This window comes from Eumetopias jubatus, unplaced genomic scaffold (genome assembly GCF_037043125.1).
Source record: "Eumetopias jubatus isolate StellerSeaLion01/CBP00866 unplaced genomic scaffold, mEumJub1_p1.0 scaffold_13, whole genome shotgun sequence".
Lineage (NCBI taxonomy): Eukaryota > Metazoa > Chordata > Mammalia > Carnivora > Otariidae > Eumetopias > Eumetopias jubatus.
The window spans coordinates 7,649,882-7,677,784 of record NW_028274819.1 but is presented as its reverse complement, the minus strand read 5'-3'; the positions used below and the strand labels follow the sequence as shown (position 1 = coordinate 7,677,784).

At 57.9% G+C, this 27,903-nt stretch overlaps 2 protein-coding genes and 1 long non-coding RNA gene across 6 annotated transcripts; 1 reads left to right on the top strand and 2 right to left on the bottom strand.

Moving 5' to 3' along the window:
- Positions 1 to 53: 53 nt before the first annotated feature.
- On the bottom strand, positions 54 to 14,744 carry RASGRP2 (RAS guanyl releasing protein 2). 4 transcript variants are annotated; one of them, XM_028118390.2, is made up of 17 exons: positions 14,638 to 14,744; positions 12,618 to 12,758; positions 11,858 to 11,960; positions 11,235 to 11,297; positions 10,772 to 10,906; positions 9,836 to 9,986; positions 9,459 to 9,632; positions 9,174 to 9,290; positions 7,779 to 8,060; positions 6,572 to 6,649; positions 6,220 to 6,342; positions 5,778 to 5,893; positions 2,441 to 2,582; positions 2,062 to 2,098; positions 1,513 to 1,689; positions 451 to 515; positions 54 to 274 (listed from the first exon to the last, which is right to left on the bottom strand). In XM_028118390.2, exons 2-16 carry the CDS (start codon positions 12,688 to 12,690, stop codon positions 457 to 459), a joined length of 1,830 nt encoding a protein of 609 aa, XP_027974191.1. In that variant the 5' UTR covers positions 12,691 to 12,758; positions 14,638 to 14,744; the 3' UTR covers positions 54 to 274; positions 451 to 456. The 4 variants fall into 4 exon arrangements, with proteins under 4 accessions (XP_027974191.1, XP_027974193.1, XP_027974192.1 ...); XM_028118392.2 differs by having other exon boundaries at positions 10,772 to 10,903; XM_028118391.2 differs by lacking the exon at positions 14,638 to 14,744 and adding an exon at positions 13,899 to 13,989.
- LOC114220483 (uncharacterized) lies at positions 14,113 to 18,511 on the top strand. The gene is made up of 2 exons (XR_003611564.2): positions 14,113 to 14,204; positions 16,714 to 18,511. It is a non-coding gene; the product is annotated as an uncharacterized LOC114220483 (long non-coding RNA).
- Positions 16,285 to 27,903, bottom strand: PYGM (glycogen phosphorylase, muscle associated). The gene is made up of 20 exons (XM_028118389.2): positions 27,587 to 27,903; positions 26,457 to 26,558; positions 26,271 to 26,349; positions 26,080 to 26,183; positions 25,557 to 25,688; positions 24,146 to 24,257; positions 23,976 to 24,058; positions 23,273 to 23,416; positions 22,856 to 22,948; positions 22,473 to 22,619; positions 22,134 to 22,297; positions 21,615 to 21,729; positions 21,097 to 21,198; positions 20,616 to 20,763; positions 20,256 to 20,314; positions 19,986 to 20,127; positions 19,372 to 19,579; positions 17,106 to 17,240; positions 16,821 to 16,887; positions 16,285 to 16,707 (listed from the first exon to the last, which is right to left on the bottom strand). The coding sequence occupies exons 1-20, from the start codon at positions 27,827 to 27,829 to the stop codon at positions 16,558 to 16,560; spliced, it is 2,529 nt and encodes an 842-aa protein (XP_027974190.1). The 5' UTR covers positions 27,830 to 27,903; the 3' UTR covers positions 16,285 to 16,557.

The window sequence follows — 27,903 nt, the reverse complement described above, 5'->3', positions numbered from 1 at the left end:
TCTCGGCCCCCCGACCCCATCCCCGCCCCCGTGAAGATTCTAGACTCTGATGGTCTAGGTTAATTACACGGGCCTTTTTATTCCATCTGGAAAATACAAATATTCACAAGAGTCTGTACAACCTTAGGGACGCCAGCCCTGGCCCAACCCTCAGTTGCATGCTACCCTCACACCCCGCCCCCCAGCCCCAGCCTGCTGCCCCAGCACCCCAGGCTTTCTGCTCTGGTCCAAGTCTTTTTTCCAAGGCAGATATGAGTGCTTGATCCAGTCACAGCTGGGAAGGAAAAAAACAACAACAACAAAATAGAGGTTGTAAGGAAGACCTTCCCCAAAAAAGTAGGAGTCCACCTGGCCTGGGCCATTTGGACAGAGCACCTGTTTCCCGATCCCACCCCCCCCCGCCCCCATGCCCCAGCCCTCAGTGGCACAGGCTGTGAAGGGACGACTCACCATCCATTACAAGTGGATGTCGAATACGCCATCCTCCACTCTCTGCACCTCCTCTTCTCGGATCTCTGCAGGGAAGTGGGGGGGGGTCACAGGAACAACACCTGGGTCCTCGTGCCTTTGGCAGCCCTTCCCCCACTCACAGGAGGCACCCCACCCCATCCCGGAAGCAGGTCCATCCACCAAAAATCAATTCACCAAATGACCAATTGGCCTCATTTTTGAGGCTCTTTCTCTAAGTTTTCATTCCGCCGCAGCTTTTTCACAGCCACAGATTTGTCAGTGCAGTTTGCTTAAAATGTCAATTTTGTGTGTGTTTCACATTTTAGACCCCCAGCACTTCTGGAAGGCTCAATGCAAATGGTTTCATCTTTTCTATTTTTGAGGACTTATGCCTGGTGCCTGCCTCTATTTTTGAGGACTTAATGCCAATCCAAACGGTTGCGGTCAACTGCCTTAGACCCCCCCTTTAACATGGTTGCTCAGACTGTTCTCAGCAAAACAATCATTGGGGGAATTGTCATTCAGCAAACTGACCCTAAAGTTACCACCAGAGACCCCAAGAGAGCCGCCAAAGATGTTCAGGGCAAGGGACTTTTCTCAGAATGGTGTCCAGAGCAGCCAAAAAGGGAAATACAGGCAAATGGCTCACACAACTCCCTCTACAATCCATTGTCAATCCCCCTAACAAAATAAGAGTGTGACTGGAATTTTTTTTTTTTTTAAGTAAACTTTATGCCCAACATAGGGTTTGAACTCGCTACCCGGAGATCAAGAGTCACATGCTCTACAACTAAGCCAGCCAGGTGCTCCTGTGACCGAAATCTTGAAACCTCTCTCACTTTTACTCTTCTTTATGTATTAGCCTCTCTTAGCTTCAGAAGATCAAGGGTTCCCAAGCCCCCTCCTGGCCCCCTTACCTGTTCAACCCTTCTTTATCGCCCCACCAAAATAATAGAATTACCAACTCTGGAACGGTTTCCATCCTGGATAAGTTAATACTTTGCCAGAATGGCCCTGCCTTCCTCCCTTTAGAGACCAAAACAGAATGAGATCCCCTCTTACCTGGAGGCCGGGAGCCTCGCCTACCGGGGCGGGGCAGGGAGAAGCTGAAGGCCCGATGATGGGTGTGTGTGGGTGAGGGTGAGGGTGCAGACCCCTCCAGACTCACACTCTGGGCCCGGCGCCGGCACTCAACTGACAGACGGTCTTTACACTGCTTGTGGCAGTTCACACCACAGGCTGGGGGAGGCAGATGGGGAGCCCAGCCAGGGCCATTTGTCAGAACACCCTCATCCCGTTCTCCAGGCCTCCACCTCTCCCCAGTTTCTTTTGCTCCTGAGCAGCTGCCCCACCAAAATAAGAATCTTCCAAAGTGCCTTCTTCATCCTACTTGCCAGTGCATGCCTTCTCCAAAATTCTGTTCCTGGGCAGCTGTCTCACCAAAATCAAAACCCACTTGAAGGCTACCCCCCACCCCTTCAATATGACCATCGTGCCTCTCTGGCTGCAAGGTTCTTCACTGCTCGGCAATTGCCCCACCAAAATAAGAATCCCTACCCAGAGAGTAACTCTTCCCCCGCCCCCCAAATTCAGCCCACCAGCCCTGCTCACCTCGGCATTTGAGGCCCTGCTTGTAGATGCCCAGGATCTGAAATAGAGGAGGGGGCCGTGCTGGGGAAGAGGTCTTTAGAGCTAATGACTCTACGTCTTCCTTCTCAAGGGCAGGGACTGGGACTGACCCTCTCTGGGCCCCTCTCAGGGCTAGTTAGGCGCAGAACAGCGAGAGGAGAGACAGTCGGGATTAATATGGTTTGCCCCGGCAGAGAAGCCTCCAGCAGGGGCGGGGCCAGGGGGCGCGCGAGGCGGGCGGAGGGGGCCAGGGCCGGAGAGGCGGGGCTTAGGCGGGGCTTAGGCGGGGCTTAGGCGGGGCTTAGGCGGGGCTTAGGCGGGGCTTAGGCGGGGCTTAGGCGGGGCTTAGGCGGGGGCTCACCAGGGCCTTGCAGTGGCGGCAGGCAACCGGGCGCAAGGAGTTGTTCTCGTGGAAGCTGTGCACGAAGCCCATGCGGCCGCCCAGCACGGAGCTGGAGCGCAGGAAGTAGGAGACCATCTCCTCCCTGCTGATGCAGCCATCCCTGTCGGGGGAGGGGGAGCGCCTCAGGTCGGGCCCTCCCCTGGACCACCCACCAACAGGCCTAACCCATCCCACTGGGAAGCTCCCTACCAGGTAAAGATCCTCACCCAAATCCTGATTTTGGATTTGGATTCCTGGTGCAGGAAAGACAACGCTAGCCTTGGAGTCAGGCAGATGCGCGGGCGGCTACTAACTACTTGTGTGGTCTTGGGCAAGTCACTTGCCCCACTACCAGTCACCCCCCCACCCAGATTTCCTCCCGCCGAAAAATGGGGATCATAATTCCTGCCCCGGCCACTTCACAGACTTGGGGTAGACACTAACTAAAAGGGCTGTGCACTTGCCCACGAGAGCATCAGCTTTTGTTTTCCAAAGTGAGCTCTTTGGAACACCAGTGGGGAGCCCTGAGAGTTAAAAGAGATTTGTGAGGAGCTGCGGGACCGGGCAAGATCGGGGAAAAGCCGCGTGTGCCTCACTCTCATGTGAGTGTCAGAAGGACACCTGCAGTCAGGGTTCCCCCACATAATCCAGGGCTGCCCACAGAACGCTTTTCTCACCCATCAACGTAAAGTAGGACAAGAGTGAGCATGTGCTTGGGAGACAGACCTCAGTTCAAATTTCGGTCGGCTACTTCCTGGCTGTGTGACCTTTGGGCTAGTTAATCTCCCTGTGCCTCAGTTTCCGCTTCTACAAATGGGGACTGTGATAATCCCTGCACCTCAGAGGGTTTGTGTGAGGATTCAGTGAGGCAGGTGCATAGGAAGCATTTACAACAGTGTCTGTGTAGTTAGCAGGTCCTGGGCCACCAGGAGCTATTTCCGGCAGGGTTGGTCCTTGTTGGAAGCTCCTGCCCATTATATCTGGGGCCCCGGGACCTGACCCAGGCGACTGACCCCTCAGTTCAATGGGGCATGGGGGCCACTGGCCATCTAGAAAACAATATCACCCTGGATTCCTACCTCCACACTGTGCATGAACATTAAATCTTCATCAAACTGAGAACACTAATGTAAAAACATAAAAATTATTAAAGTATCTGAAAAGGTGTAAGAGAATAACTTTGTAATCTCCAGGAGATGAGGGCCTTTCTACACATAACACAAATCCGAGAAGCCATAAAGGAAAAGACTGACATATTGAGCACACGACATTTTTTTAAAATTTTATATGGCAAAAGACAACATAAATGACAGACTGGGAGAAAATATTTGCGAACACATTCAACAGCAAAGGGTTAATATTCATTAACACAGATTCTGAAAATTGATGAGAAAAAGACCAACGAACCCAGTGGAATAATGGAGAAAGAATATGAACAGGCAATCCACAGAATAAATATAAGAGGCCAATAAACATATGAAAAGATATCCTACCCCCACTGGTATTGGAGAGATTCAAATTTAACCAAGACACCATTTGCCAATTAGACTGACAAAATTGTAAAGCTTATTATAGCGTCCACTGTTGGCAGGGAAGTTGGGAAATGGGCACTTGCTCACTGCTGATGGGGGTGCAAGCTGACACAACCTTGCCGGAGGTCACTTTGGCAGTCTCTCTTCCAATTTAGAATGTGCATATCTTTTGATGCAATTATCCCACTTCTAGGAATTTCTCCTACCGAAATAGTGACCTGAGTGCAAGGGTACAAAGATGTTCACAGAAGCATGGCATATATTAATAGCAAAAACCTGGGAACAGTCTACATGTCCGTCAGTAGGAGAGTGGTGAGGCCAATGACGGCCCAGCTACACAGTGGGGCTATGCTGCGGCTATTCTAGAGAATGAGGTCGTTCTGCATAAAGCAGCGTGGAAAGCTGTCCATGATAAAGGGTTAGGTGGCTAACAAAAGCAAAAGCAAAAAACCAAGATGTGCAGTTCCATCAAGACAGCGATTAAACAACAACAACAACAACAACAACACAAAAACCTGAAAATCCTACTACTACAAATACATAGAGCCTAGTTAAAATACATCCACATTTGCTTTAAGGGCATAGGTGAGTTTTCGAGAAAGAAATGGAAATCCCCAAGTTGCAGAAACAAAGAGCGAGCTTCAAGCTGACGCAGGAAGTGGGGACCAGATGTTGAGGCTGCCCCAGGAGGGGGTGGCCCCAGTGAGCCAGGTGCTGGGTTTTGATACCCAGCTGCGCTGGGCATAAGGCTTGGGGCGTGCAGAAGGTGGGGAGTGAAGGCTGAGACCCCTGTGTGAAGCTATATCCAAGGTCTCCAAGGACTGCACCCTCACTGAAAGTGTGCCCTGGAAAAAAATCCACCCACCAACCCAGGGACCTAACCTAGAACTCGGTCTCAGTTCTGGTAGCAGAAACAAAGCAACTACAACCAGCACCATGGGCAGAGCCAGATTTGTACCAGAACCCTGTTTGTCCATGGAAGGGACCCAGACAAACAGAATCTGTATCAATTTGCACATACATGGGGAAAAAAGACTGGAAGGATACTCTGTTGCCAAACCAGTAACATTGCTAACAAGTTACTAAGGATAATATAACCTCTTCCCATGGGAAAGAGAGGGGGAAAGAGGAAGGGAATTTTCACTTCTTACTTCATAGGTTTTGTTCACTCTAAGTCTATTTTACTACCTGGATTTCTTTTTCACCACGGAGTGTTGCAGTATGAAAAAAAAAAAAAAAACCACCAGATTTTTTGAAACATGAATAACATTAAAATATAACTCGCCCCGCCCGAGATGGACTGTAAATTTTGACTGGAGTTTTGTCCGCTCAGCAAAACAGGGATATGAACATGGTTGCAGGGGGGCATGTTTAACCTACTTCAGAGAACCAGCTGTTTGTCCAAATTGTCAGGATGTGAATTGTTGATAAGCAAGTGGGTGCTGCTAATTACAGGCCTTTCTTTTCTATTCATTAAAACAGGCTACCCAGGAGTTGAACTTGCCCACACTTTTTGCCAGCTGTGAGCTCCACAAATAAAGCGGCATCTATGTCCCCAGGCCACAGTCTTTGCAAGATTCAGGTGGAGCCCCCCATCTGTCTGAATGAGTGCCATAGCTGCCAGCCTCCCCCCACACACACACCAATAAGAGCCCCTCCCCACATTGGTAGCTTCCTCTGCCGAGATCATCTGGTTCAATGGCCTCCTCTTGCACAGGAGGAAGCTGAAACCGGAGGGGAAGTGAGCCTGCCTTCCCTCTCTCCCAGCCCCCAGCCCTCCTCACTGGTTCTGGTCGAGGTCCCCAAAGGCGCTGAGGTAAGGAAAGTTCCCACGGATGATCTGGAACTCTTCCTGGGAGATGTGGCCATCCCCATCGACGTCAAAGTTCCGGAACACAGACTGGAGCACGCAGAGGGACACACAAGGGCAGGAGATAAAACAAGCATCAGCCCCATCCTGCCCCTATTCCCAGGCCACATTAGGAAGGATGTCTCAGATGTGGGTGACTCTCCTTCTCCCCTTTTATCTCCCTCTTCCATACCCCCACCCCAACCCCACCCACTGGCTATGCCACTTGCCTTCTGGAGACTGAGCACTGGCCCTTGAACATGGCACTGGTGTGGCTCCAAGGGGAATGGCCTGGCAAAATCGCTCTTGATTGGCCTGTCCTACGGACCTGTCCCCCGGCCCCACAGGTGCCAGGGCAGGGGGCCACAGAGTCTCACCTCCACCATCTTCTCGATGTGCTCCACCAGGAGTGCCTGATCCAGCTTGGGTTTGGCAGCTGAGGTCCACTCATCCAGCACTGGGGGTCGGGGAGGTGGGGTGCAGCTTGTGGGGCTGGTTGGCTATGGGAATGGTCAGGACTGAGTGAGGGCCAGAGCGAGGGAGCCCAGGGCCCAGGAGAGCAGAGCAGGGGGGAAGCCTTGGGGAGAAGGGAGCCCACCCAACAAGCTGGAGAGGTGAGGTAACCTCTAAGAGCTCTGCTTGCCCTCATGTCCTGGGATTTTCAGGAAGGACAGAGGTAGGAGACAAAGAGGGCGGGCGGAGTGGGGAAGCAGGGATTCCCTATCTCACCGAGGACTTGGAGCGTGGCTCCCGCTGCAGGGACAGCTGGTAGAGTTCATCCTCCGTCTGATACTGATCCAGAGATACCTGGGACACACACAGGTCTGATCATACCCACTGCCCCTGCTGCCCTCAGGAGCCCACTGTCTAGAGCCCAGGGTCATAGGGCCACGTAGAGGCCATAGCTCGGCCTGGAACCCAGTCCAGAAGCTAGACTCATGGGGCACCTGAGTGGCTCAGTCGTTAAGTGTCTGCCTTCGGCTCAGGTCATGATCCCAGGGTCCTGGGATCGAGCCCCGCATCGGGCTCCCTGCTCCGCGGGAAGCCTGCTTCTCCCTCTCCCACTCCCCCTGCTTGTGTTCCCTCTCTTGCTGTGTCTCTCTCTGTTAAATAAATAAAAAATCTTAAAAAAAAAAAAAAAAAGAAGCTAGACTCAGGACAAAGGCCAGCTTAGAACACACCGCAACAGGGCGCCTGGGTGGCTCAGGCTTGATTTCGCCTTAGGTCGTGATCTCAGTGTCATGAGACTGAGCCAGCAACCACATGCCAGCCTAGCACACAGACCAGAACCCACATCTTGGCCCAAACCTGGAGCACAATGCACTGCCAAGAATCTAGCCAAGAATCCAGGTCAGAACACAGCCAAGAGCTCTGAGATAAAGCCCCAACCTAGAACCCAACCCAACATCCAGAATCCAGCTCAGATTTCAATCCTGATCCCAGTCCAGAGCCTAGAAACAGCTAAGAATTCACTCTAAACCCAAAACCCAAGCCCCAGCTCCATGTCTAGAACCTAATCCAGATCTAGACTCAAACCTCACTCTCATCCTAGACCCCAAAACCAAGTCCAAGTCTGGGCTTGAGCTCAAGGCCATGTTTAGAAACCACCCCTGCACCCAGAACCCAGAGCTGGGCCCCAAGCTTTGAACACAACCCATTCCAAGGAACTCAACCCAGGACCCAGGACCTGCTTCAAGGCCCAGCACAAAAAGCCCACATGGCAGCCTTGAGCTCAGACCTCCGTCCATAGCCCCGTTCAGAGCCTGGAACTCATCTCAGAGTCCACTCCAAACCCTAGAGCCCAGGCTGGATCTCAGTCCCTCTCTCAGAACCTCGAACTCAAGGTCAAGTCCACAACCTTGCACAAGCCCAAGACCGGGTGTTGTTGTCAATCCTGGTGCCCAGGCCCCCAGCATCCCTGCTCCCAACACCTCACCGTGAGTAGGCTCAGCAGGTCGGGGTTGGCCTGCACCGGTGGTCGAAGGCTGGTCACCATGGCCAGCTCCTCCAGGATGCTGAAGAGCTGCTTCATCTTGACGCCATTAAGTCGGGTCCGGGCAGGGTCCAGCCAGTCAGGCAGTGCTAGCTGCAGGGCCACCAAGTCCTTGAGGTGTACGCCCAGGATGGGAAAGCGGAAGCCCACACAGGCCGCCAGCCGGCGCCGATAGTTGCCATAGTTGCCCGTGGCCGTCACTAGTTCTGTCAGACCTTCCCAGAGCTGGGGGTGGGGGTGGGCAGAAGACAGAGGGTCACACACACACACACACACACACACACACACACACACACACACAACCATTGGCTCAACTACCCTCCCACCCCCCAGCCCGGGAAACATGGGAGGGGTGAGGGGTCAGAGTCAGGGGTGGGTGAAAGGTTAAAAATCTCCCTCACTGTCCCCTGACAGTGTCTCCTTTAGCCCCAGAGTGTCAGAGTTCATAGGTCATGAGCTCAAGGGAACACCCACAGCCCAATACCACACCTGTGCACCAGGCCTAGGCATGGACTATCAACAACACTTCACAAGAGAAGAAACTGAGGCTCAGGGAGGAAAACCGCACAGGAGAAAGATCCAGAAGAATGTTCCTAGCTGTGTTGTTTGTGACAGCCCACACTGGAAAGACCCCCAGATGTTCAACAGGAGAGTAGATCTATACATTGTGGTAGACTTACAAGAAAATATCATATGGCAACAGAACCGAATGAACAACTGCTCCAAGTAACAGAATGTAAGAATGAAAGAAGCAAGACATAAAATAACATACAACAGGATTCCATTCATAGAAAATCCAAAAACAGGCGACAAAAACCCCGCATTGTTTGGAGATTCGTGCGTAAGTGGTACAGTTATAAAGAAAAGCAAGCCCATCATCATTACGAAAGTCATGACATCCATTACCTCTGATGGGGAGGGGGTTATGCTTTAAGGTGCTGGGAGCTTCGGGGGGCTGGCAATGTTCTATTTCTTGACCTGGGTGGTAGTTACACAGGCGTTTTCTTTATAATGTTTCTTTAATCGCACATATGCTTTCAGTACGTCTCTATACGGACGTCACCCAATATGTGAAAAGATAAATATACGGAGAGGAGAAAAGCGCAAACTTTGGGGTCAGGCAGACCTGTGAGCCCTCACTCTGCCACTCTCACTGTGTAACCTAGTAAGAGCATTGAATCCCTCCGAGCCTCAGTTTCTGTATCTGTCAAATGGGGACGGGAGTGGCCAGCCCCCAACACTACTGGGAGTTCTCAGTGAGGCCAGACCCGGGAAGGCTGGCCCCACAGGCTTGATGAGGCTCTTCCCCTGACACCCCCCCCCCGGGGTCCCAGGCACCTTGATGGTCTCAGGGCTAACATGACTGTGGGTCTCCTTGAGGCGGGAGATGGAGCTATGGCTCAGGCCTCCAACCACCGCCATCAGCGTGTTGAAATTCTGCAACTGCAGCAGCTTCTGGGGGGGGTGGGGGGGGGAGAACGAGGAGGGGCAAGGCAGTGAGTCACTGAACAAGGCCCAGGATTTGGCCCGGCTTTTCTGGAAAGGAGGCAGTGGGTGAGTGGAAAGGAGGGAGTCACCCTCCTGGCCCCCTGGGAGCTTAGGAGAAGGGGGAGAGGCAAGCACCTCTGCCACGTGGACGAAGTGCGTGATGACCAGGGCTCGCTGAGGGGCCGTGGGCTTGCTGAGGATCATGAGCTGCACCCACTGTGAGACACTGTTGAAGAGGGAGATGAATCGCTCCAGGACCGGGTTGTCCACGGTGCAGCCGTGGGTCACGAAACTGTGATAGTCCTGAAACTGGGGGCAGGAGTGGCCTCAGCCCCGCCGGGCCCCTCCCCTCACAGATGGCCACTCCTCCCCCTCCAGCTGCCCGTCATCGGTTACACTGAAACCCCCGACGCACCCCGGGACCCTGCCTACCCCAGGGACCGACCCCGTTCCTCCTGGGACCCTCTCCCCAGCCCACACTCCACCCCCTGACTGAGGCCCTTGCGCCGCACCAGGATCTTGCAGAAGGAGCGATACTCCAAGTAGGTGAGATGCTCTGCCAGCTCCATGGGCTCCAGGTGGTCGAACAATAGGGACATCTTTCGCTTTTTCTGTCCTACGGGGTTCCGCTGGGTCACCTGCCTCTTCCACTTGTAGGTGGGGCTGGGAGGTGGGGCAGGGGCAGTGAGCCCTTTGCTGGAGACGCCCCATCTCGTGCGGCCCCACACTCATGCAGACACACCACTCAAGCTGACAGAGGACCTATACCATCTGAGGCACTGTACCGGACACTGAGGTCCCCCGTCCCAGCAACTCCTGCAATCTCCCCCTCGTCATGCACTCAAGTACTGTGCTAGGCGCTGGGGCGACAGAGATGAGCAAGACACAGTTCCTGCCCTTGAGGAGCTCACAGTCTACTGAGGGAGACGGACACAAAAACAGTCACAAAACAGCATGGCACATATACAGGTCTTTGCACGGGCCGGCAGGGGTGGGCGGGGTGTCTGCACACAGTGCTGTGGGGGAACACAGGAGGGAATGACAAATTCTGCCCTGGGAGGCCTCCGAGCCCTCCGAGCCCAGAGACACTCCACACTTGAGCGGAGTCTTCACAACACAGAGAGGCAGGCAAGGGGACTCAGATGAGCAGAGCACCATGGTGGGAAGGGAGGTAAGGCTGGAGAATGGCGAGCAGACCGCGCAGCTGCAGTATGGAGGGCGTGGGATGGGAGTGGGCTGTGGAAGATGAGGCAGGAATGCCAAGCTGGCCGGAGACTACCAAAGGCCTTAATCCCCGGCCGAGACATTGTGAAAGTGACAAGGAGCCATAGGTTTTCAAGCAAGAGAGTGACATGACCCTCACTCATTCAAGTCAACAAACATTTATTAAGCACGGATGGCGTGGGATGCTGAGTGCCCTCCCCAGCCCTCTAGCTTGCCCCACGCACACACTCTCGATGTCAATGAGGCTGCTGTGCCGCCGGTTCCCTTCTTGGTCGAGCAGAGCCTTCAGCTCCTTGATCTGCTCAGCGAGCTCAGGGTTCAAGTCAAACTCTGCTGGGAATGCTGAGATCCAGTACCTGCTAGAAGCTTCCAGTCACCCAAGGCAGTCCTTCCCCCATCGTCCCCGGAGACCGGAGCTCCCCAGAGAGGGGGAAAGAGCCCCAAACTGTGATTCCCCCACACACACCTCGGGGCTCATTCTTTCCCCACCCCCGCTGTGCAGATCCAAAAACCCAGGCCCACGCGAGCAAGGGGCAAGCCTGCAGCAGCACACCCACCATGGACAGAGCCAGGACTCAAACCCACACGACCAACTCCCAGAACGTGCCCTTTCCACTCCTCAGGCCAGTCTGAAGCCTGAGAGAAGGAAGCAAGAGGAGGGGACAGAGCCCCAAAAGGAAGACTTACCTGACCAGGTGGCATGTTTTCACCTGCAGCGAATTGGAGTTGTCCTTCCGGGATTGTTGGTAGGTGAAGGAGAGTTAAGGAAATCGAGAATGGAGACTAATTCTAGAAAGGGAGGCAGGGGAAGGGTTCCGAGTTCCGGAGGGAGGCTGAAGGCCCGGCCTGGTCCTAGGAGAAATGCTGGGGGCGGGATCTGGGGTGGGGCCTGTCGGAAAGGGGCTGAAGGCTGGGGGGGTGAGGGGTGAGCTTTGGGAGGGTGCACGGCTGAGAAGGGGGCTAGGTTCTGGGGGTGGCTGAAAGCATGGCCTGGGTCCTGGTAGATAGGCCAGAGGACGGACCTGGGCTGGGAGTAGGGACAGGTCCTAGACTGTAGGGAGCAGGAGAGTAAAGCCCAGATTGGGGAGGGGGCGGGAGGGGGGGAGGGGGCGGGAGGGGGGCGGGAGGGGGCGGGGCCTGAGTCGAGAGGAGGAAAGGGGTGGAGCCTAGGCCGTGGAGAAAGGCTGGGCCAAGCCTGAATTCTAGGTCCTAGGAGGGGCTCGCGAAGCCCAATCTTGGCCTGGGCTGGGCAGCCGGGCTCCCTCATGGACTGGGACTGCGGGGCCCATGGCGAGGCCTGCGAAGGATATATGTGGAGCAGTTTTGCCGCCAGCTGAGAGGAAGGGATGTACCAAGGGTGCATCATGAGGAACATGCGCACCAGCTGAGGGTCCCGCACCTTCCCGGAGTCATCTAACTCCGAGGGGTCAGAGAGAAGCGGGTTGACCCTTGGTCCCGTAGCTGCGGTCCCTCAAGCCTACCTCACAGCCCTGCCGGATATCTGGCCCCCCGCCCACCACCTGCTTTCCCAGACTCTGAAACCAGCAGGCAGATGAGAGAGAAAAGGTAGGGTGGGAGAGGGATAAGGCAGGATCCGAAGAACTGGAGGAGGGGAGCATCTGACCCGGCCCATCGTCCCGAGGGGAACCAGCTGGGGCGGAAGAAGCCTGGGTTCCCCAGGGTCAGGAATCCCAGAGGTCATTTCCTGAGTGCTTGGGGGAAGGGGCACCCCTTCACCAGATAAGCTGCCCCCCATCAGCCGGAAACAGCTCCCAGGCCGGAGATAGAGAGTTCCTCCGGATCCTCCAGGGAGACAGATAATGCTCCTCATGGGCCAGAGTCTGGGGATCCCATCCCTCTCCCTTCAAAGCCGGCATACTAGGGAAGGGAAACAATCTTTCTGAAGCGTAGGGATCTCTCTACCCTGTGACGAAGAGCAGGCTTTCGTTAAAAAGGTTGCAGGATACGGAACTGGGTGGGTCTAGGCTGGGGGTCTGTCCTTGGAGGCAGGGACCCCGCTTCAGGCTCGGGGCTGGGCTCAGGCTGGGTGTGCCCTCCCGTGCCACTCACCGAAGGCTTCGATGCAGCCGCGGAGCAGTTCCTCCACTGTGCAGCCCTTGTCCAGGTCTAGGGTGCCCGCCATGGCTGCCGGAGCGGGTAGGCTGGACCAAGCTGCACCCCGGAGCCTCCCACGGGGCTCGGACCGGACCCCTGTCCCGGGAGAAGCAGAGAGGGAGTCTGCGGAGGCGCGGCGGGCGGCGGGGCGGGGGGGGGGGGGGTTCGAGTCGCCAGGCGGGGCGGGGCGGGGCGGGGCGGGGCGGGGCGGGCACGCCCCCTGCTGGGCAGGGGCGGAGTCGTCCCCTGCGGCCACTCCCGGGGTTAAACGGTCTGGCCCGCGGATGGTGCAACCCACCAGTTGGGAAACCGACTGGCCGAGAGGCTTCCGGCTCACCCTCGGAGTCACGGGAAGGCCGAGGGGGACTCCCCGGGGATGGGGACGAGCCAGGACTCCGGGGACTGGTTTGTGCCCCAGCCCCTGTTGGGCCCTCTTCCCCTCGCGTCCTCTCCCCAGAGGCACCTGCAGCACCCCGCGGCTCGGCTCCGCGCCCCTCCCGCTTCCCTCCTGCCACAGCCTCCCTTCCCCCGCAGGGTTATTTTGGGAACCCGGAGCCTGAGGGGACCTCGGAGGAATTTCTCCCTGGGATGGGAGGGAGGGAGGAACCCAGGCGTCCTGCCCGCATCGCCCCCTCCTGGGCTCCCTAGGAGGGGAGGCGGGGCTGTGGCAGCCCCCAGGGGCCTGCCCCTGGGGAGGCGAGCTGGAGTGGAGAAGAACATTCCTCGGGCGGGGTGGGGGTGGGGGGGAGCCCGCGGCGGCCGGGAGGCGTCAACGGGAAGCCTGAGCCTGGGAACCGCGCGCTCCCAAGCCACCTCCTCAGTGAAGGCCCCAGGGGTCCGGCCTCAGCCCTTCAGCAGACCGTCTTCCTCCCCAGCCGGAGTTCCTGACCCAGGCCCCCACACTGCACAGTCGAACTGGGAGCGCACACAGAGGCCGGCCACGTTCGAGCACACAGAGAAGGGTGCCCAGAAGGGGGCGCTAGCGCCGTGAGGGGTGGAGAATGCCTGGCTGAATCCACCAGCAACTCCAGTCACTGGCAGGGTCGGACGCACCCATGCAGGGACACACACTCATTCTATACCCGAGGCCAGGGGCTCATATTGGGGTGTAAGACACCCGCCCCCCTACACACACACCCGAGCCTCAGGCACTTGCCTCCCATCCTCCGTCTCAGACACACAATGGCACTCACACCCCGCACACACCTGCAAGAAGGAACCCTCCGGCACACATACCCAGCCTTCCAGCCCAGAACGCAAACCCGTTGATGGGGCCAGTTCCCGGACTTGCAGCTCACTCGAGCCAGGCCAACCTGGAGTTCCGCAGCCACAGAGGCGCTGGAATCGCACACGTGTGCACACACACAAGACAGGGCACCTACACGCATGCACACTCCCACACACGCACACGCCCCCATGGGTGCGCACACACGCCCATTCCGCCGCCCCCCCCTTCATCCGCAGTCCAGGACAAGCTCTGCGGCCGCAACGCCCTGCCACCCCTCATTCCCGGACTTTGGCAGGGCCTGGCCCCACGAAAAGGTACCCCGCCCCTACACAAACTCCCCCGGGCTGGAGGGGGGCTACTCTCCTGAGTTCTCTGGCCGACTTTTCCTAGGAGCCACCCATAGCCAACCCCGTCTAGCCCCGCTGCTGCCTCGCTGCGTGACCTTGAGAGTCACTTGGCCTCTCGGAGCCTCAATTTTCTTATCTGTCAAATGGGGGGGTCCGCGGGAGAAGGTCCCGCTGAGACGTGGCTGGGAAGAGCCGGATGTGCCGCGGATGCCGCCCCCTCCCGCGGTTGTCCAGGGCGCTTCAGCTCTCTCCCTCCCACCCCGGACCCGGCCGCAGACTCTGCACCCACCAATCCACCCGCTGCCCCCAGCCCGCCTGCGTCGCCCGGGGTGGGGGGAGGGGGAGCCCTAGGGGCCCGGCCCTCTTCTGCCCAGCGCCCCGCCCGCTCTCGCTCACTCACTCTTGGGACCCGCGGCACTGAGCCCGCACCCGGCCGGGCCGGCGCCACCTCCGTGCGCTCCCGCCCGCCGGCCTCGCTGCGGCTGCGGCTCCCGCCCGCTCTCCGCGCCGCGGCCCCGCTTCCCGCCGCCCCGCCCCCGCGCCGCGGCCGCCCCCTCCCCTCCCCGCCCCTCCCGCCCCTGCGCGGGGCTCCGAACCGCTGGCTGCGCCTCCCCCCACCGGGGGCTCCCTCTCGCCCCGCACGCGGCGGGCCCTGCGGCAACTTAACCCCTCCCCTGCCGCGCCTCCTGGGAGGCCAGGGCCGCGGGCTGGGGCTGCGCCACCCGCCGCGCGGAGGGTGGGCGAGCGGAGGTCAGGCCTCGCGGGGCGTGGAGGGGGGGGAACTAAACCGAGAGCTCTCTCTCCCCACCCAGACGCCCCTATGCCCCCCGCCCTGCCTGGTGTTGGGCAGAGGAAGCCGGGAGGGGCAGGAAGCGGACTGCGGTGGGGAAGGGGCGCCCCGCCCAGCCCCCGGCCCGGGTTCCTGTTTTCGAAGACAAACCGTTCCCACGGGGCTAACCGGACCCGGGGCCGGGCGTCTTCCTGCGGGCAGAGGGGGGCACAGACCTGGTAGAGATCGGGGGCGTGGGGACAGCGGGTCCTTGTGATAGCCTGGAGCAGGGGCTAGGAACATTTGGGGACAGGGGCCTGTGGGAGGGAGGAATGAAAACGCGGCTACCTGAAAACGTGGCCTCGATGTCTGGGGATGGGGGCGGGGGGGCTCCAGTTCATACAGTGGGGACGGGATCCGGAAGCCTGGCTCCCCACGGGGCCAGATGGGAAGGGGCAGCTGCAAGCCGCGGGTGGGTTCTGCGCAGCTTGGAGACTGGAAACCGGCGTGCGGGTCCCCCCACCCCCGGCAGGGAGGAACTTGGGAGGGGCAGCCACAGGCAGTTGGGGTCCCCACAAGCCAGGCCCAGGGGAGCCGGTAACCATTTCCGGCGGTTTGGGTTCAAACACACTCACTGTGAAACCACGGGCCCCAAACCTGCCTTTGGAGGCTTGCCCTTTCCTGCCTCAGGGCTGGGGAGGCAGAACCTCCCCTACACCTCAGTCTTGATAATATGAGGCCCAGGAACAGGCCGTTTCTGGTCCTCAGTTTCCCCAAAGTGGGAGGGGGCAACACTGGCCTAGCCTAGACGGTCTGTGAGTGTCCCCCGCCCTAACTCCCCGACTTCAGACCAAGCGTAGCCACCTGCTTAGAGACCCTTAAACGCCGCAGTGGGGCGGGGCTAAGGGCGGAGTCCAAAAGGCGTCAACCACCCACAGGCTCCTCCCCCTCCCAAGTCCTGGCCGGGACAGCGTGGATCCTCGGTAGTCCCGGAGGCCTCTGCCCAAGTCCCAGCTCCCGGCCCCGGTGGGCTCCACCCAGGAGACGCCCCGCCCTCGGCCAGCCTGGCAGGCCGCTGACCTAGTATGGACACAGCTCTGGGAAGAGAGGCGTGGAGGGTGACGCCTGAAGGAGGCTGGAGAGTCTCGGCCCCGCCCCCATGGGCTGCCCCCTCCTTCCGAGGGGACGCACCTGCGGGTGGAGGGGTGGGGCACGGTGACTGCGCGGCGGCTGTTAGGCCTGCCCAGAGCTAAAAATATTTCCCAACAGACAGAGGAATAAGGAGGCTCCCAAGGAGAATCAATTTATTGGGGAGTGGGTGCAGTCGGTGAGACCCATACTAGGAGGGGCAGGGAGCCGGAGAACAGGATGGGAGCAGCGTCCTCAGTCATGCTGGACACGAGGATCTTGACGCCGGGGGAAAATGGGGGGTTCCAGGAAAAGGTTGAGAGATCTAACTGTAGTACCCCCCTCCGGACGAAGAGCTGGGGTTGGCCCACCCAAGGGATTGCAAACAAACTCAGGGGCCAGTTTGGGGTCCGGTCTGGAGGCTCAGATGGTCTTGTCAGGGGCTGGCAGGCGCGTGCGTGAAGGCTCTATGCCCCAGATATCCTGGGCGTACTGGGCAATGGTTCTGTCACTAGAGAACTTGCCTGATGCGGCTATGTTGCGGATCACCATCCGCGTCCACTCTCTTGGGTTCTACAGGCCAAAAGACAGCTCTGGGTTCATTCTGCCCGTGGGATCCCCAACATCCACCACAGCCCAGCCAGGGCCACCAAAGCCTTGCTGACCCCTGGCCCAGGACGCCTCACCTTGTACAAGGCACTGACTTTCTCCTGGCATCTAATGTAGTCTTCGTAATCTGCAAAGACTTTAAACCTGGAAAGGAATAGAGAGGCAGGGAGTTCCATGAAGTCAAGGGCCAAGCCCGTCCTCTCCTGGTGGTCTTCCGGGGGCCAGGAGAGTAAAGCTGCTTCCAAAGGAGCAAAGGAGCCTGGCCCCAACTGCCCAGGACCGCTGCCCAGCCTCCCCACACCGCACCTGAGCCGTTCAGCCCAGCAGCCCCACCTGCACGGTTCCCTGGCCAGTCAGCTCACCGGTCATGGTGCATGAGCATGTTGACGATGTTCTTGAACAGGTCCGGCTGTTTGGGGGAGAAGAAGCCACTGCTCAGCTGCTCAATGATCTGCCGAAGCTCGGGAATTCGGTCATAGTACTCCTGGGCGTTGTACCTGTGGGGAAAGAGCGGTCAGCGCCATGGAAAGGAGTTCCTGGTTCCTCCTCCCAAGAAAACCCGAGAAGTCCTAAGCGCCAGGGTCAAAACCCAGGCCCAGCCTGCTGCTGCCCTCTCCGGAGCAGCTGCACCACCTCTGGCGGTCCTTCCCTGGCGGCCCCCTCCCTTCTCTGCCCAGCTTTTCAACCCCCTTCTGTGCTTGAGGCCCCAAACCAAGTGCTCTTCTGCACACACACCGCTACCTCTGCTAACCAGTATGTTTCCTTCCGGAATGCCTGGGCTCAAAACCCTCCCCAAGGCCAGTCTCATCTCTTTCCTTCCCTCCCCACCTCCATCCAGCCACTCAGGCCAAGGAGTGGGTGCAGTGGGTCAGGATCCACAAATACGAGGGGGCAGGGAGCCAGAGGACATCCCTCACCCCGATCCCCAGCACTGACGCTGGAGGCCACTCTCCTCGCACTCCGGTGTCAGCCCACACACTGGGGCCCCCACCTGCACTTTGCCTCCTCCTCCCCTGCAGTCCAGTCTCCACCTCGCAGCCAAAACCGTCCTTCTGGAGCCTGCTTCTGAACATGTTGGATCTTGCTCAAAACATGTCCTATCTCCCTCCTGTCCAAAGGACACAGTCTGAACTTCCTAGTCAAGCCCAACAGGAGAATTTCCTTTCAGTATTTAATGCCAGCTCTCAGAAGCAGTTGGGGGGAGCGTAAACTGGTACCAACTTTCTGGAAGGCCATTTGGCAACATGCATCAGGAGCCTTAAGAACTCATACTTTAAAAAAAAAAAACAGAAAGAAAAGAAAAAAAGAACTCATACCTTATTTGACTCAGATATATCCCCTCTACTAATTATCTTAAGGAAATAAAGATGGAGACATGGGTGTAAAAGGATGATCATCACAGGGATATTTACACTGCCGAACAGCAGAAATCAACCTAATGTCCAACACTATGGAACTAGTTCAATAAGTTATGACACCTCCATTTTGATGGAACCCCGTGCAGACATTTAAAATATTTTAAAGATTGGGGCGCCTGGGTGGCCCAGATGGTTAAGCACCTGCCTTCAGTTCAGGTCATGATCCCGGGGTCCTGGGATCGAGCCCCACATCGGGCTCCTGGCTCGGCGGGGAGCCTGCTTCTCCCTCTCCCTCTGCCTCTCCCCCAGCCCATTCTCTCTCTCTCTCTCTCTCTCTGTATCTCTGTGTCTCAAATGAATAAATAAAAATCTTAAAAAAAATAAAATAAAATATTTTAAAAACTGTTTAATGATATCAGGAGTCAAAATTGTGTGAAGGCATCAAAATTGTACAGGTGTTGGTCCCAACTTTTACAGATACACACACATAGGTAAGTATGTAGAAAAAGAGCTGTGACTTTAAAAATGGATGATGAGATTATGAATGACAGTTATTTTATTCTTTGTGGTTTTGTATGTTTCCAATTCAGGAGCATGTATTGCTTTTATGATAAGGAAAAAAATATATTTTAAAATAAATTTTAAGGGCGCCTGGATGGCTCAGATGGTTGGGCGTCTGCCTTCGGCTCAGGTCATGATCCCAGGGTCCTGGGATCGAGTCCCACATCGGGCTCCCTGCTCCTTGGGAGCCTGCTTCTCCCTCTGCCTATCTCTCTCTCTCTCTCTCTCTCTCTCTCTCTCTCATGAATAAATAAATAAATAAAAGTTTAAAAAAAATAAAATAAAATAAATTTTAAGAAACATAAAGCCAGGAAAATATCTACTTTGAAAAATGGCATTTCCGACCACAAACACAGCTGTACATACTCTACTTATATTTCCCTTTTTGCCACAGCTGCCAGGGGGTCAGGATTTAATTTTACTTCCAGAAATTCCAGAAATAATATCATGTCCTAGGATTGATATAATTTTCTTTTCCTTTGCCTTGAGTTCTGTGTGGCTTCTTTCTTTTCCTATGCCATTAACCTCATGTGTTATAAGTTACCTCAAAAGTTCTCCAGAATCCTGAGGGCCAAAACTAAGACCGTACACAGGCTGGACCAGCCTTTCCAGGCATGCCCTCTGGCCCCCCAAGCCCTACCCTCCAGGAGCCACACCTCGGTGCCTCCTGCCCACGGACTGTGAACTTTGGAGCCCTTGCCCCCCATACCCTCTCTGGTCAAGCTTTTCCACATCCTCCACCCGCATGCCGAAGATGAAGAAGTTCTCTTCTCCCGCCTCTTCCGCCATCTCCACATTGGCCCCGTCCATGGTGCCGATGGTCAGAGCCCCATTGAGCATGAACTTCATGTTGCCCGTGCCTGAGGCCTCAGTGCCTGCTGTGGAGATCTGCTCAGAGAGGTCAGCGGCGGGGATCACTGTGGGGAAGCAGCAGGGGACAAGCTCAGCTCCAGGAATAGTCCCACCCCAGCCGGGGACTGCGGAGTTAACCGGATTCAGAGCGCCCTCCACCCCAACCCTACAGAAGTCACCCACTGAGTCTCCCTCTCATCACCAGCCCCCTGTCACTGCTTGGTGATCCTTGAACACCTGAGATCTACCCTGGACTCTCTCCCCAACCCTGCCCCACTGTGTGTGTGATTTGAAGGGCAAATCTTCCCTATCATTTCTGCCTGAAATTCCACCATGAGAGGGGGACATCCTCGTGATTTGAGCATTGTCCTCTCCAGATTCTGCTTCCAAGTGCCAGCATGCTAGGAACAGGTAACCAATAGCTCTTCCTGGCACTGAACTCATCAGAGCCTCTCTCTGGTGGCACCCCACCTTTCTCTGCCAGCGAGACTCGGTAGTTCTCCAGGAAGATCACACGGAGGCGGTCTCCTACCACCGGGTCATGGTTAACCACATCCCCAATGGCCGTGATGAGTTTGATGATCATCTTGGCCATGTGGTATCCAGGGGCAGCCTGTGGGGGCAGAGTCTGGGGTCAGCCCCACAGCACGGCCCCCTACCCCCTATCCTGCAACCCAGCCAGGTCAACCTCAACCTGGGTGTCGAAGGACCAGAGCCACAGTCTGTGTCCTGGCTTCTCACCTTCCCTCCAATCATCACAGTTCGGGGCACAACAAACCTATTGGGTTCCTGCTTGATGCCTGTAGAGAAACAGAGCAGAGATCAGTGGACCAGGTCTTCCCTCTGGGTAACCCCTCCTGACAGCACCCATCCAGCCAGGGCCTTGGCCAGGAGACAGTGGACCTGATTTGGGCAACCACTTGCTATGTGACCTCAGATCTGCCATTTTCCCCCTCTCTGAGCCTCAGTTTGCCCGTCTATGAAATGGGGATAATCCCATGTCCCAAGAGTTGTCCCAAGGCCAAAGGAGAGACATTGATTAGGAAGTATGGAGTACACAGAGGAGAGCCCCAAGAGACCAAGTGAAACCCTGCCACTCACGGTTGTACAGGGTGATGATGTGGAGGCAGTTGAGGAGCTGGCGTTTATATTCGTGAATTCGCTTCACCTGGATGTCGAAGAGCGAGTTGGGGTTGATATGGACTTTGTATTCCTTCTCTAGGTATGCAGCGAACTTTAACTTGTTTTCCTGAAGGGAGGGAGGGAGAAGAGCTCACCAACAGGCCTCAGCCTCAAGAAATCCTACAGTGTAATTTCTTTCCCAGAAAGGTGGAGGATGGGAGTCTCGCTTGCCGCCCCCTCCACGCCTGCCCCAGAGCAGACATTGCTAATCAATGTCAGCACTCTTCCAGGGCCATCAGCTGATGCCTTCTCGCCATGGACTCCAGGCAACTTCTACCAGGGGCCTGAGGTTGCAGGAGAGACGGGCTCCCCTGGCCATTCCCGGACACAGGCAACCGGCGCCTCCAGCACGCTCCCTCCCACGCTTGGCACGAGGGTCCCGGGTTGTCGCACTGCCTACCTGCTTCACTTGAGCCACATCCCGGATAAAGGCTTCATCATCCACAAAGGAGAGCAGTTTGCGCAGCTGGTCCAGGTCTGAGATGTAGTCCTCCCCAATGCGCTGCGGGAGATGGCGGTCAGGCCTATGTCCCTCTTCTGTCCTCCCTCACAGAGGGGTCCCTTTCCAGGTCAGCCAAGCCCTGTCCCCGGCAGACAGCCCCTCCTTCTCCAGCCTCCAGCAGAGGCGTGGGGTGTGCACAGCCATCTTCCCTCTGGACCTTGAGCTCTGATGGCTGACCCCACCTGACCCCAGCAGGCCTTCCTCCTGGCCTTTTCCTCAGACAGGCAATGACCCCGAAGCCCTGCTCACAGTCTCTGCCCCCTGCCGGTCTCACTTCTGATGTGACCTGCTGATGACCCTCTCCATTAGACTGTGAACCCGGGGGCCCCCTACAGTGACCCACCTCCACATCCATACACAGCTGATCCCTGTAGTGACCCGTGTTGACTCCTAGTGGCCATACAGTGACCTCTCACCTCAGCAATGACCTCTGCCAGCCCAGGGTTACACATAACTAGCCAGCGACGAGGGGTGATGCCGTTGGTCTTATTCTGGAACTTATGAGGCTCCAGCTCGTAGAAGTCCTTGAAGCTGCAGGATGGGGTTGGAGGGTCAGTACTCGTCCCTGTGGGATGAAGGCCTCCTCCCTGAGGCCTTACCCTGCTTTCTTGCTGAGAGGGGCCTGGAGGTGAGGGGGTGGTTGTGTGTGAGAGGGGGTCATCTGGGGACAGAAGTGTTCTGGACATCAGGGCCACGATGCTTATAAAAGCCGTGCTACCTGTGGAAAGGGCCAGCAGGGGTCAGGTAGTGCCCCTCCCCCGCCCCCCCCCGCCCCCCCCCCGCCCCCGGCCCCCGGCCTGTATGTCAAGGAGGTGGGCCAGGGGCGGGGCCAGCGAGAGGGGCGGGGCCAGTGGGAGGGGTCTCACGGAGGGGCCAGAGGGAGGGGCAGGACCAGCAGGGGGCGGGGCCAGCGGGAGGAAAGGGATGTGTCTCACATGGTCTTCTTGAGGATCTCTGAGTGGATGCGAGCCACGCCGTTGACCGCGTGCGACCCGGCGATGCACAGGTGGGCCATGTTGATGCGCTTCACTGTGCCCTCCTCCACCAGCGACATGCGCCGCAACCGGTCTACATCCCCTGGGAACGCAGCTGCCACCCGCTATGCGGCGACAGCCCAGAGCTCAGGCACGGACCTGTAACCCAGGTCCCCAGCCCCATACCCCCAGAGCTCCGCGCATAGCGCCCCCCACCCCCTCACCCCCGCTAGTGTCAGGATGCCTACTGCGAGAAGCCTTCCCCAGCCCACGCCCCCAGCCCAGGGCTCCTCCGCTCACATTCAGGAAGCGCTGGTTGATCTCATAGATGATCTGGAGGTGGCGGGGCAGCAGCGTCTCAATAAGATGCACGGGCCAGCGCTCCAGAGCCTCGGGCAGCACAGTGTGGTTGGTGTAGGCGCAGGTCCTGACTGTCAAGTCCCAGGCCTGATGGGCAGGATGGGGAGTCAGGAACCCTGGGGCCTAACCGCCAGGGCTCTCTACACGCACAGTATGCAGCCAGGAGCCTGGGCCCTGCCACCGAGGAGCAGGTTTGAGGACACTCGCCCTCTGGGCCTCACACTGCGGTCTGTTCCACGGGGGCGGCACTCCCATATTTCCGCTTCTCACACTGGGAAGGGAACCCTGGGACGGAAAGAGGGTCAGTCACTCCTGAAGCTCACCTTGTCCCAGTCAAGCCGCTCCAGGTCCACCAGGATCCTCATCAGCTCAGGGATGGCCAAGGAGGGGTGGGTATCATTTAGCTGGATGGCCACCTGTGGAGAGGGGGGCTGGGAGTCAGTCTGGGATCCAAACCACGGCTGTGATCACTGTCCTTTGCCCCTTCGAGCCCCCTCCAAGGGCCCACATGGCCCCAGGGCAGAGCTGGGGGTAGAAGTCCTCAGAGGGGCAGCTGTGGGCAGGAGGAGGGGGGCAGTCCCCAGGTGATGTGCCCATCGATTGAGGGTCCTGAGCAGGGTACCCTCAGCCTCTACTTCCTCCTCTATAAAATGAGTGGGGCAGGCGGAGGCTGGAGGGGAGAGGTGGCGGCACACACGTCATGGGAGGTGTGGAGAGGGGCCCTCCCTGGGCCCTGGTACCTTATCCGGAAAGGCATCGAAGCTCGTGCGCACAGGGTCGCAGCAACCGAACTTGGAGGACTTGAAGCGGCGGATGATGTCCTGGAGGGTGGCGGCCACTACAAAGTACTCCTGCTTCAGACGCAGCTCCTTCCCCTCAAAGAACTGGGAACAGTCCAAGGCAAGGTTAAGCAAGTCAAGGTTGGGGGGGTTGGCTAACACTGCTGCGGGTGGGGCCAGGAGACTCCTGCCCACGCCGAGGCCCTTGAGCCCTGAATAAGCCCCACCTCCAGGGCCCAGGGGTCTTTCGCCCACCGAGAAGTAGTGGCGGGGGATGGTGTTAGGAGGGAGGCACACAAGGACCGGTATTGTCAGCATCACCAGGGAACAGCAGATCCAAAGTGCCCTGCCCTAGCTTGCTGTCCCCAGGACTTAGGTGTCCTTTTAAAGAACTTGGGGGGAAAACAAAGACACACAGGAGCCAACAGTATGTCCCTGGGTGCAGGGCACGTGGCTGGCTCAGTCAGAAAAGCACGTGACTCTTAATCTCCAGGTCGTGAGTTCAAGCCCTGCATTGGGTGTAGAGATTACCAAAAAATAAATAAACTTAAAAAACAAAAACTATGTCCTGGGTGTGACTAGGGCACCCAGGGACAGTCCCTCCCAGTCTTTGCCCTCTCCCAGGCCCTCAGGCTTCCTGTCCCCAGCCCAGGAGGTGACATACGTTGTCATTGGGGTACAGGACACGCGAGATGTTCTCAGCGAGGTTTCGATCCAGCACAGCTTGGATGTAGCCACCGACGTTGACTGAGGGGTGAAAGTGGGGACAGCGTCAGGCCGGGGCTGAGTGCGGGTGGGGTGGGCGGGGCTGCTGGTGGCCAGGGCTGGACTCACAGTCCTTGAGGTTGAAGTCATTGGGGGCCTTGGCCGACCACAGGCGCATGGTGTTGACGATGTTGTTGCGATAGCCGGGTACCGGCGTGTCGTAGGGCATGGCCAGCACCACCTGCAGGGGTGTCGGGCTTGGTGTCAGGAGCTAGGTATCTGCCACATGAGTCGTGGGGCCCTGAGAGCTGGCATTCCAGCCTTTGTCCTTGTGCTTTGCCAGTTCCCAGCCCTGGGTTCCCGCGCCGACTCTGGGTGACCATGAGCAAGCCTCTCAGCCTCTTTGGACCTCGTCCATAAAGAGAGGACCCCCCCCCAGGACCTCCCCACACCCCCCACCCCACCTTGCCTGGATGCTTGTGAGGATTACAGGGGGCAGTGATGAGCCCGGAGCCCGGAGCTGGGCTCTCTGTTGTTGGTGGCCACCCTGCAGGGATGGGGATGAGCTGGCCCACCTGGTCTGAGCGCAACCTAGAGGACTCTCTGGGCGCATGAGAGGGCTGGGGGGAGCCTGGGGCCCTGCTGAAGGGGACACAGATGTCAAGGCCATCCCAAGGGCTTATGCCCGCTTGACCACAGGGCTAATCGGCAGTATCTAATGCAGGCCCCACCTCCCGCAATGAGCAGACGTCAAAAATCGCCGCCAATGGTTCCTGCTACCACGGACCTGGGGGCACATCCACGCCCACCAGGGGGCAGCACCCTTTCTCCCCAACACTAAGTCACTGAGCCGCGGACTGGAACAGAGTGGAAGCTGCAGCTCAGAGAGGGAAGGGACTGGCCCAGGAGCATAGAGCTTGGTGGGCAGCCAGAGCCCCTGCGGAATCGTTATCACGATGGCAGCGGAACCAATGCCTGAGTCTGGAAGCCAAGAGGTTTCTGTGCAGCCCTCTGGAGGCCCATGACCTGCAGCCACAGCAAGAGAACTGACGGGGCTGGGATTCAGACACCTGGTTTGGCTTTCGGCTCCCTCTAACTTGTCGTGTGACCTTGAACAAGTCAGTTCCTCTCTCAAGGTTTTCACTTTCTCCCTGTCCCCCTTTCTGGGCTGTTGCTTTGCTCCCCATCAAGCTGCCAGTTTCGATGTGCTGGGGAGTCAAGTCACCGTGATTATTCTTGGCTGAGTCTTATGGGGTGGAAAGGAACCAGGTCAGGGAAAGGGCACTGGTGGAGCAGGGTGGCCTCTCTCCTCCTCCTGGGCTCTGTGCTTTGGCCTGGCTCCTCTGTGATCCTGTCTCCAGCCTCTCCTGGCTCCAACTGTGTGACCTTGAGTAAGTCACTTAACCTCTTTGAGCCTCCGTGTCCTCCATTATAAGTAGCCCTGGGTCCAGTAGCCTCCAGGCTCTTGCCCTGTATCTCCTTGTTTTCTTCCAGAGCCTCCCCACTTCCCTCTCCCTGGCAGCTCCCCCAGCTCCCTCACCTGTGTGTCTACCCACTTGGCCCCCTGGTTGGTGTGTTCCACTCGGCCATAGAAGTGCACCGGCAGCGTGAACTCGGGGCGGCCCTTCTCCCAGGGGTTTCCATAGCGAAGCCAGTCATCAGCCTCCTCCATCTGAGCCCAGGGCAGGGCGGGGAGAAAGGAAGGCAGCGTCAGACCCAGGCTCAGACCCAGACGTACACCACAGGGGGCAGTGGGTAGGGCAGGAGCCAGAGCCTTGGTATGCCCTCTCTAGAGTGTAATTTAAGGGCCCTAGGGTGGGTCCCTGGTCTGGTGGGGTATCCAATGGGACATGGCATGTGTATATGGGAGTCTGAGAGGTTCCATAGGCGTGGACCACCTGTTCCAAGAGTGACCAGCAGGTTTTGGGGCCAGGGGGAAGGGACAAGGATGCTTTCTGTCAAAGCTGAGGCTGGTTCTGGATCTATCCAGAGGTGGATGACCCAATGGGGGTCCTCTCCATCATGCCTGGGTCCCCACAAGGCCAGGGCCCAAGGTTGCTCACCTGCCAGCCCCCGCAGATCTTCTGGTTAAAAATCCCAAATTCATAGCGGATCCCATAGCCATAGGCAGCCAGGCCCAGTGTTGCCATGGAGTCCAGAAAGCAGGCTAGGGGTTTGCAGGGAGGTGGGTGTCAGGGACCTGGCAGAAAGGAACCCTACTGCCCACCCCACCCCTGCCACCCTGCCCACTTACCGGCCAGCCGACCCAGGCCCCCGTTGCCCAGCCCCGCATCCTCCTCGATCTCCTCCAGCTCCTCCATGTCCAGGCCCAGCTGGAGGGGGGAGGGTGTGGCAGTGGTCAAGGCCAAGGTCCAGCAGGTGAATCCCCCAATTCCTCAGCTTGCCCCACTCCCTGCCCCGCTCCCAGCCCCCTCCACACCTGGTAGGTAGCCTCATCACAAGCATTCTCCAAGGCCAGGTTCACCATGGTGTTTTGTAGTGTCCGTCCCATGTAGAACTCCAGAGACAGGTAGTAGATCCTCTGGCCGGAGAGACAAGTGCAGGGGAGGGGTCAGGGCTGCCCAGCAGCATTTGGCCAGGCCTCTCACACCTCCTGTCCCACTCCTCGGGCCCGGCACGTGCCAGCCCTGTCTCCATTTATTTTCTCCCCATCTCAGGCTTCCGGACCCATCGGGAAGGTTCCGGCCCAGCATTTCCTCTGACTTTGGACACACGGCTTTTCTTCTCTGGGCCTCAGTCTCCACATCTGGGAAATGGGGCTGCCCTATCTACCTCGGGGATTGAGGTGCTTAGGAGAGGTGAGAACCCCTGCCATCTCACACGAGCCTCCCGACGGCCCACCAGGGAGTCAGGACGTGGAGAAGCCCCTCCAAGTACTCCCCCAGAGGGGAAGGCCAAGGTAGCGGAGAAACCAGTCATTTGCTCAAGGTCACCATGACTCACGGCTAGAGTTGGCCACCTCCTGTCCTTGTGGTGCCCAGTCCCCCTTGGTCCTCAAGCCTCAGCCCCAAGAAGAGGACAGAGGATGCTGACGGTACCTGGCCTCCTGGTTTCCTAGGTTCCCCTCCCTGGCCCACTCGCCTGCCCCTCCCCCTCCCCTGCCCACGAGTGTCAGGTTGCTGACATTTACCATGACCCCAGCAGACACTTGATCCCACTACCCCAGCTGTCCCGGCCGCACACCAGCACCACCCACTCCACGGAGACACCACGCTCATATTGAATGACCCGGCCTTCCACTTCAGGTCCAACCCAGGCCGCAGGGGTCTTCCCGACCACCAGAAGCCCCTCTGCTCTCTGAATGGGCACTTGCCTTTGCAACCAGCCTGCCTGATCTGAGCCCTGCAACCTGCCCGCCACCCTGCCCCTGGGTTTCTCTGCCCGGGGTTGTCCCTGCCCCAGCTGCACTTGGCACTCCTGCTCCTCCAACCTCAGCAACCTGGAAGGACCCTTTATTCGAAGGACCCCCCACGAAGGGCCGCCACTTCGTCAGGATCTCCCGGGTGGGGGCCCCAGCCCATTTCCCACCCGGGGCGCCCCAAGCAGCACCTTGGGGTCCTTCTCGTAGTAGTGCTGCTGCGTGCGGATCCAGCGACCCACGAGGTGGTCGCGCACGGTGTGGGCCAGCGCAAAGTAGTAGTCCCTCGGGGTGGCCACATTGCGGTCCTTCACGAGTGTGAAATGGAGGTGCCGGTTGAAGTTCTTCTTGAGGTCGGTCACATTCTCCACGCCAGCCAGGCCACGCACGCTGATTTGCTTTCTCTTCTCCTGGTCTGACAGGGGCCGGGACATGGTTGCGGGAGGGCAGGCCTGACTGATGGGTGGACAAGCAGCCTCGAGCAGTGCCTCTAGCCAGGGAGTGGAGA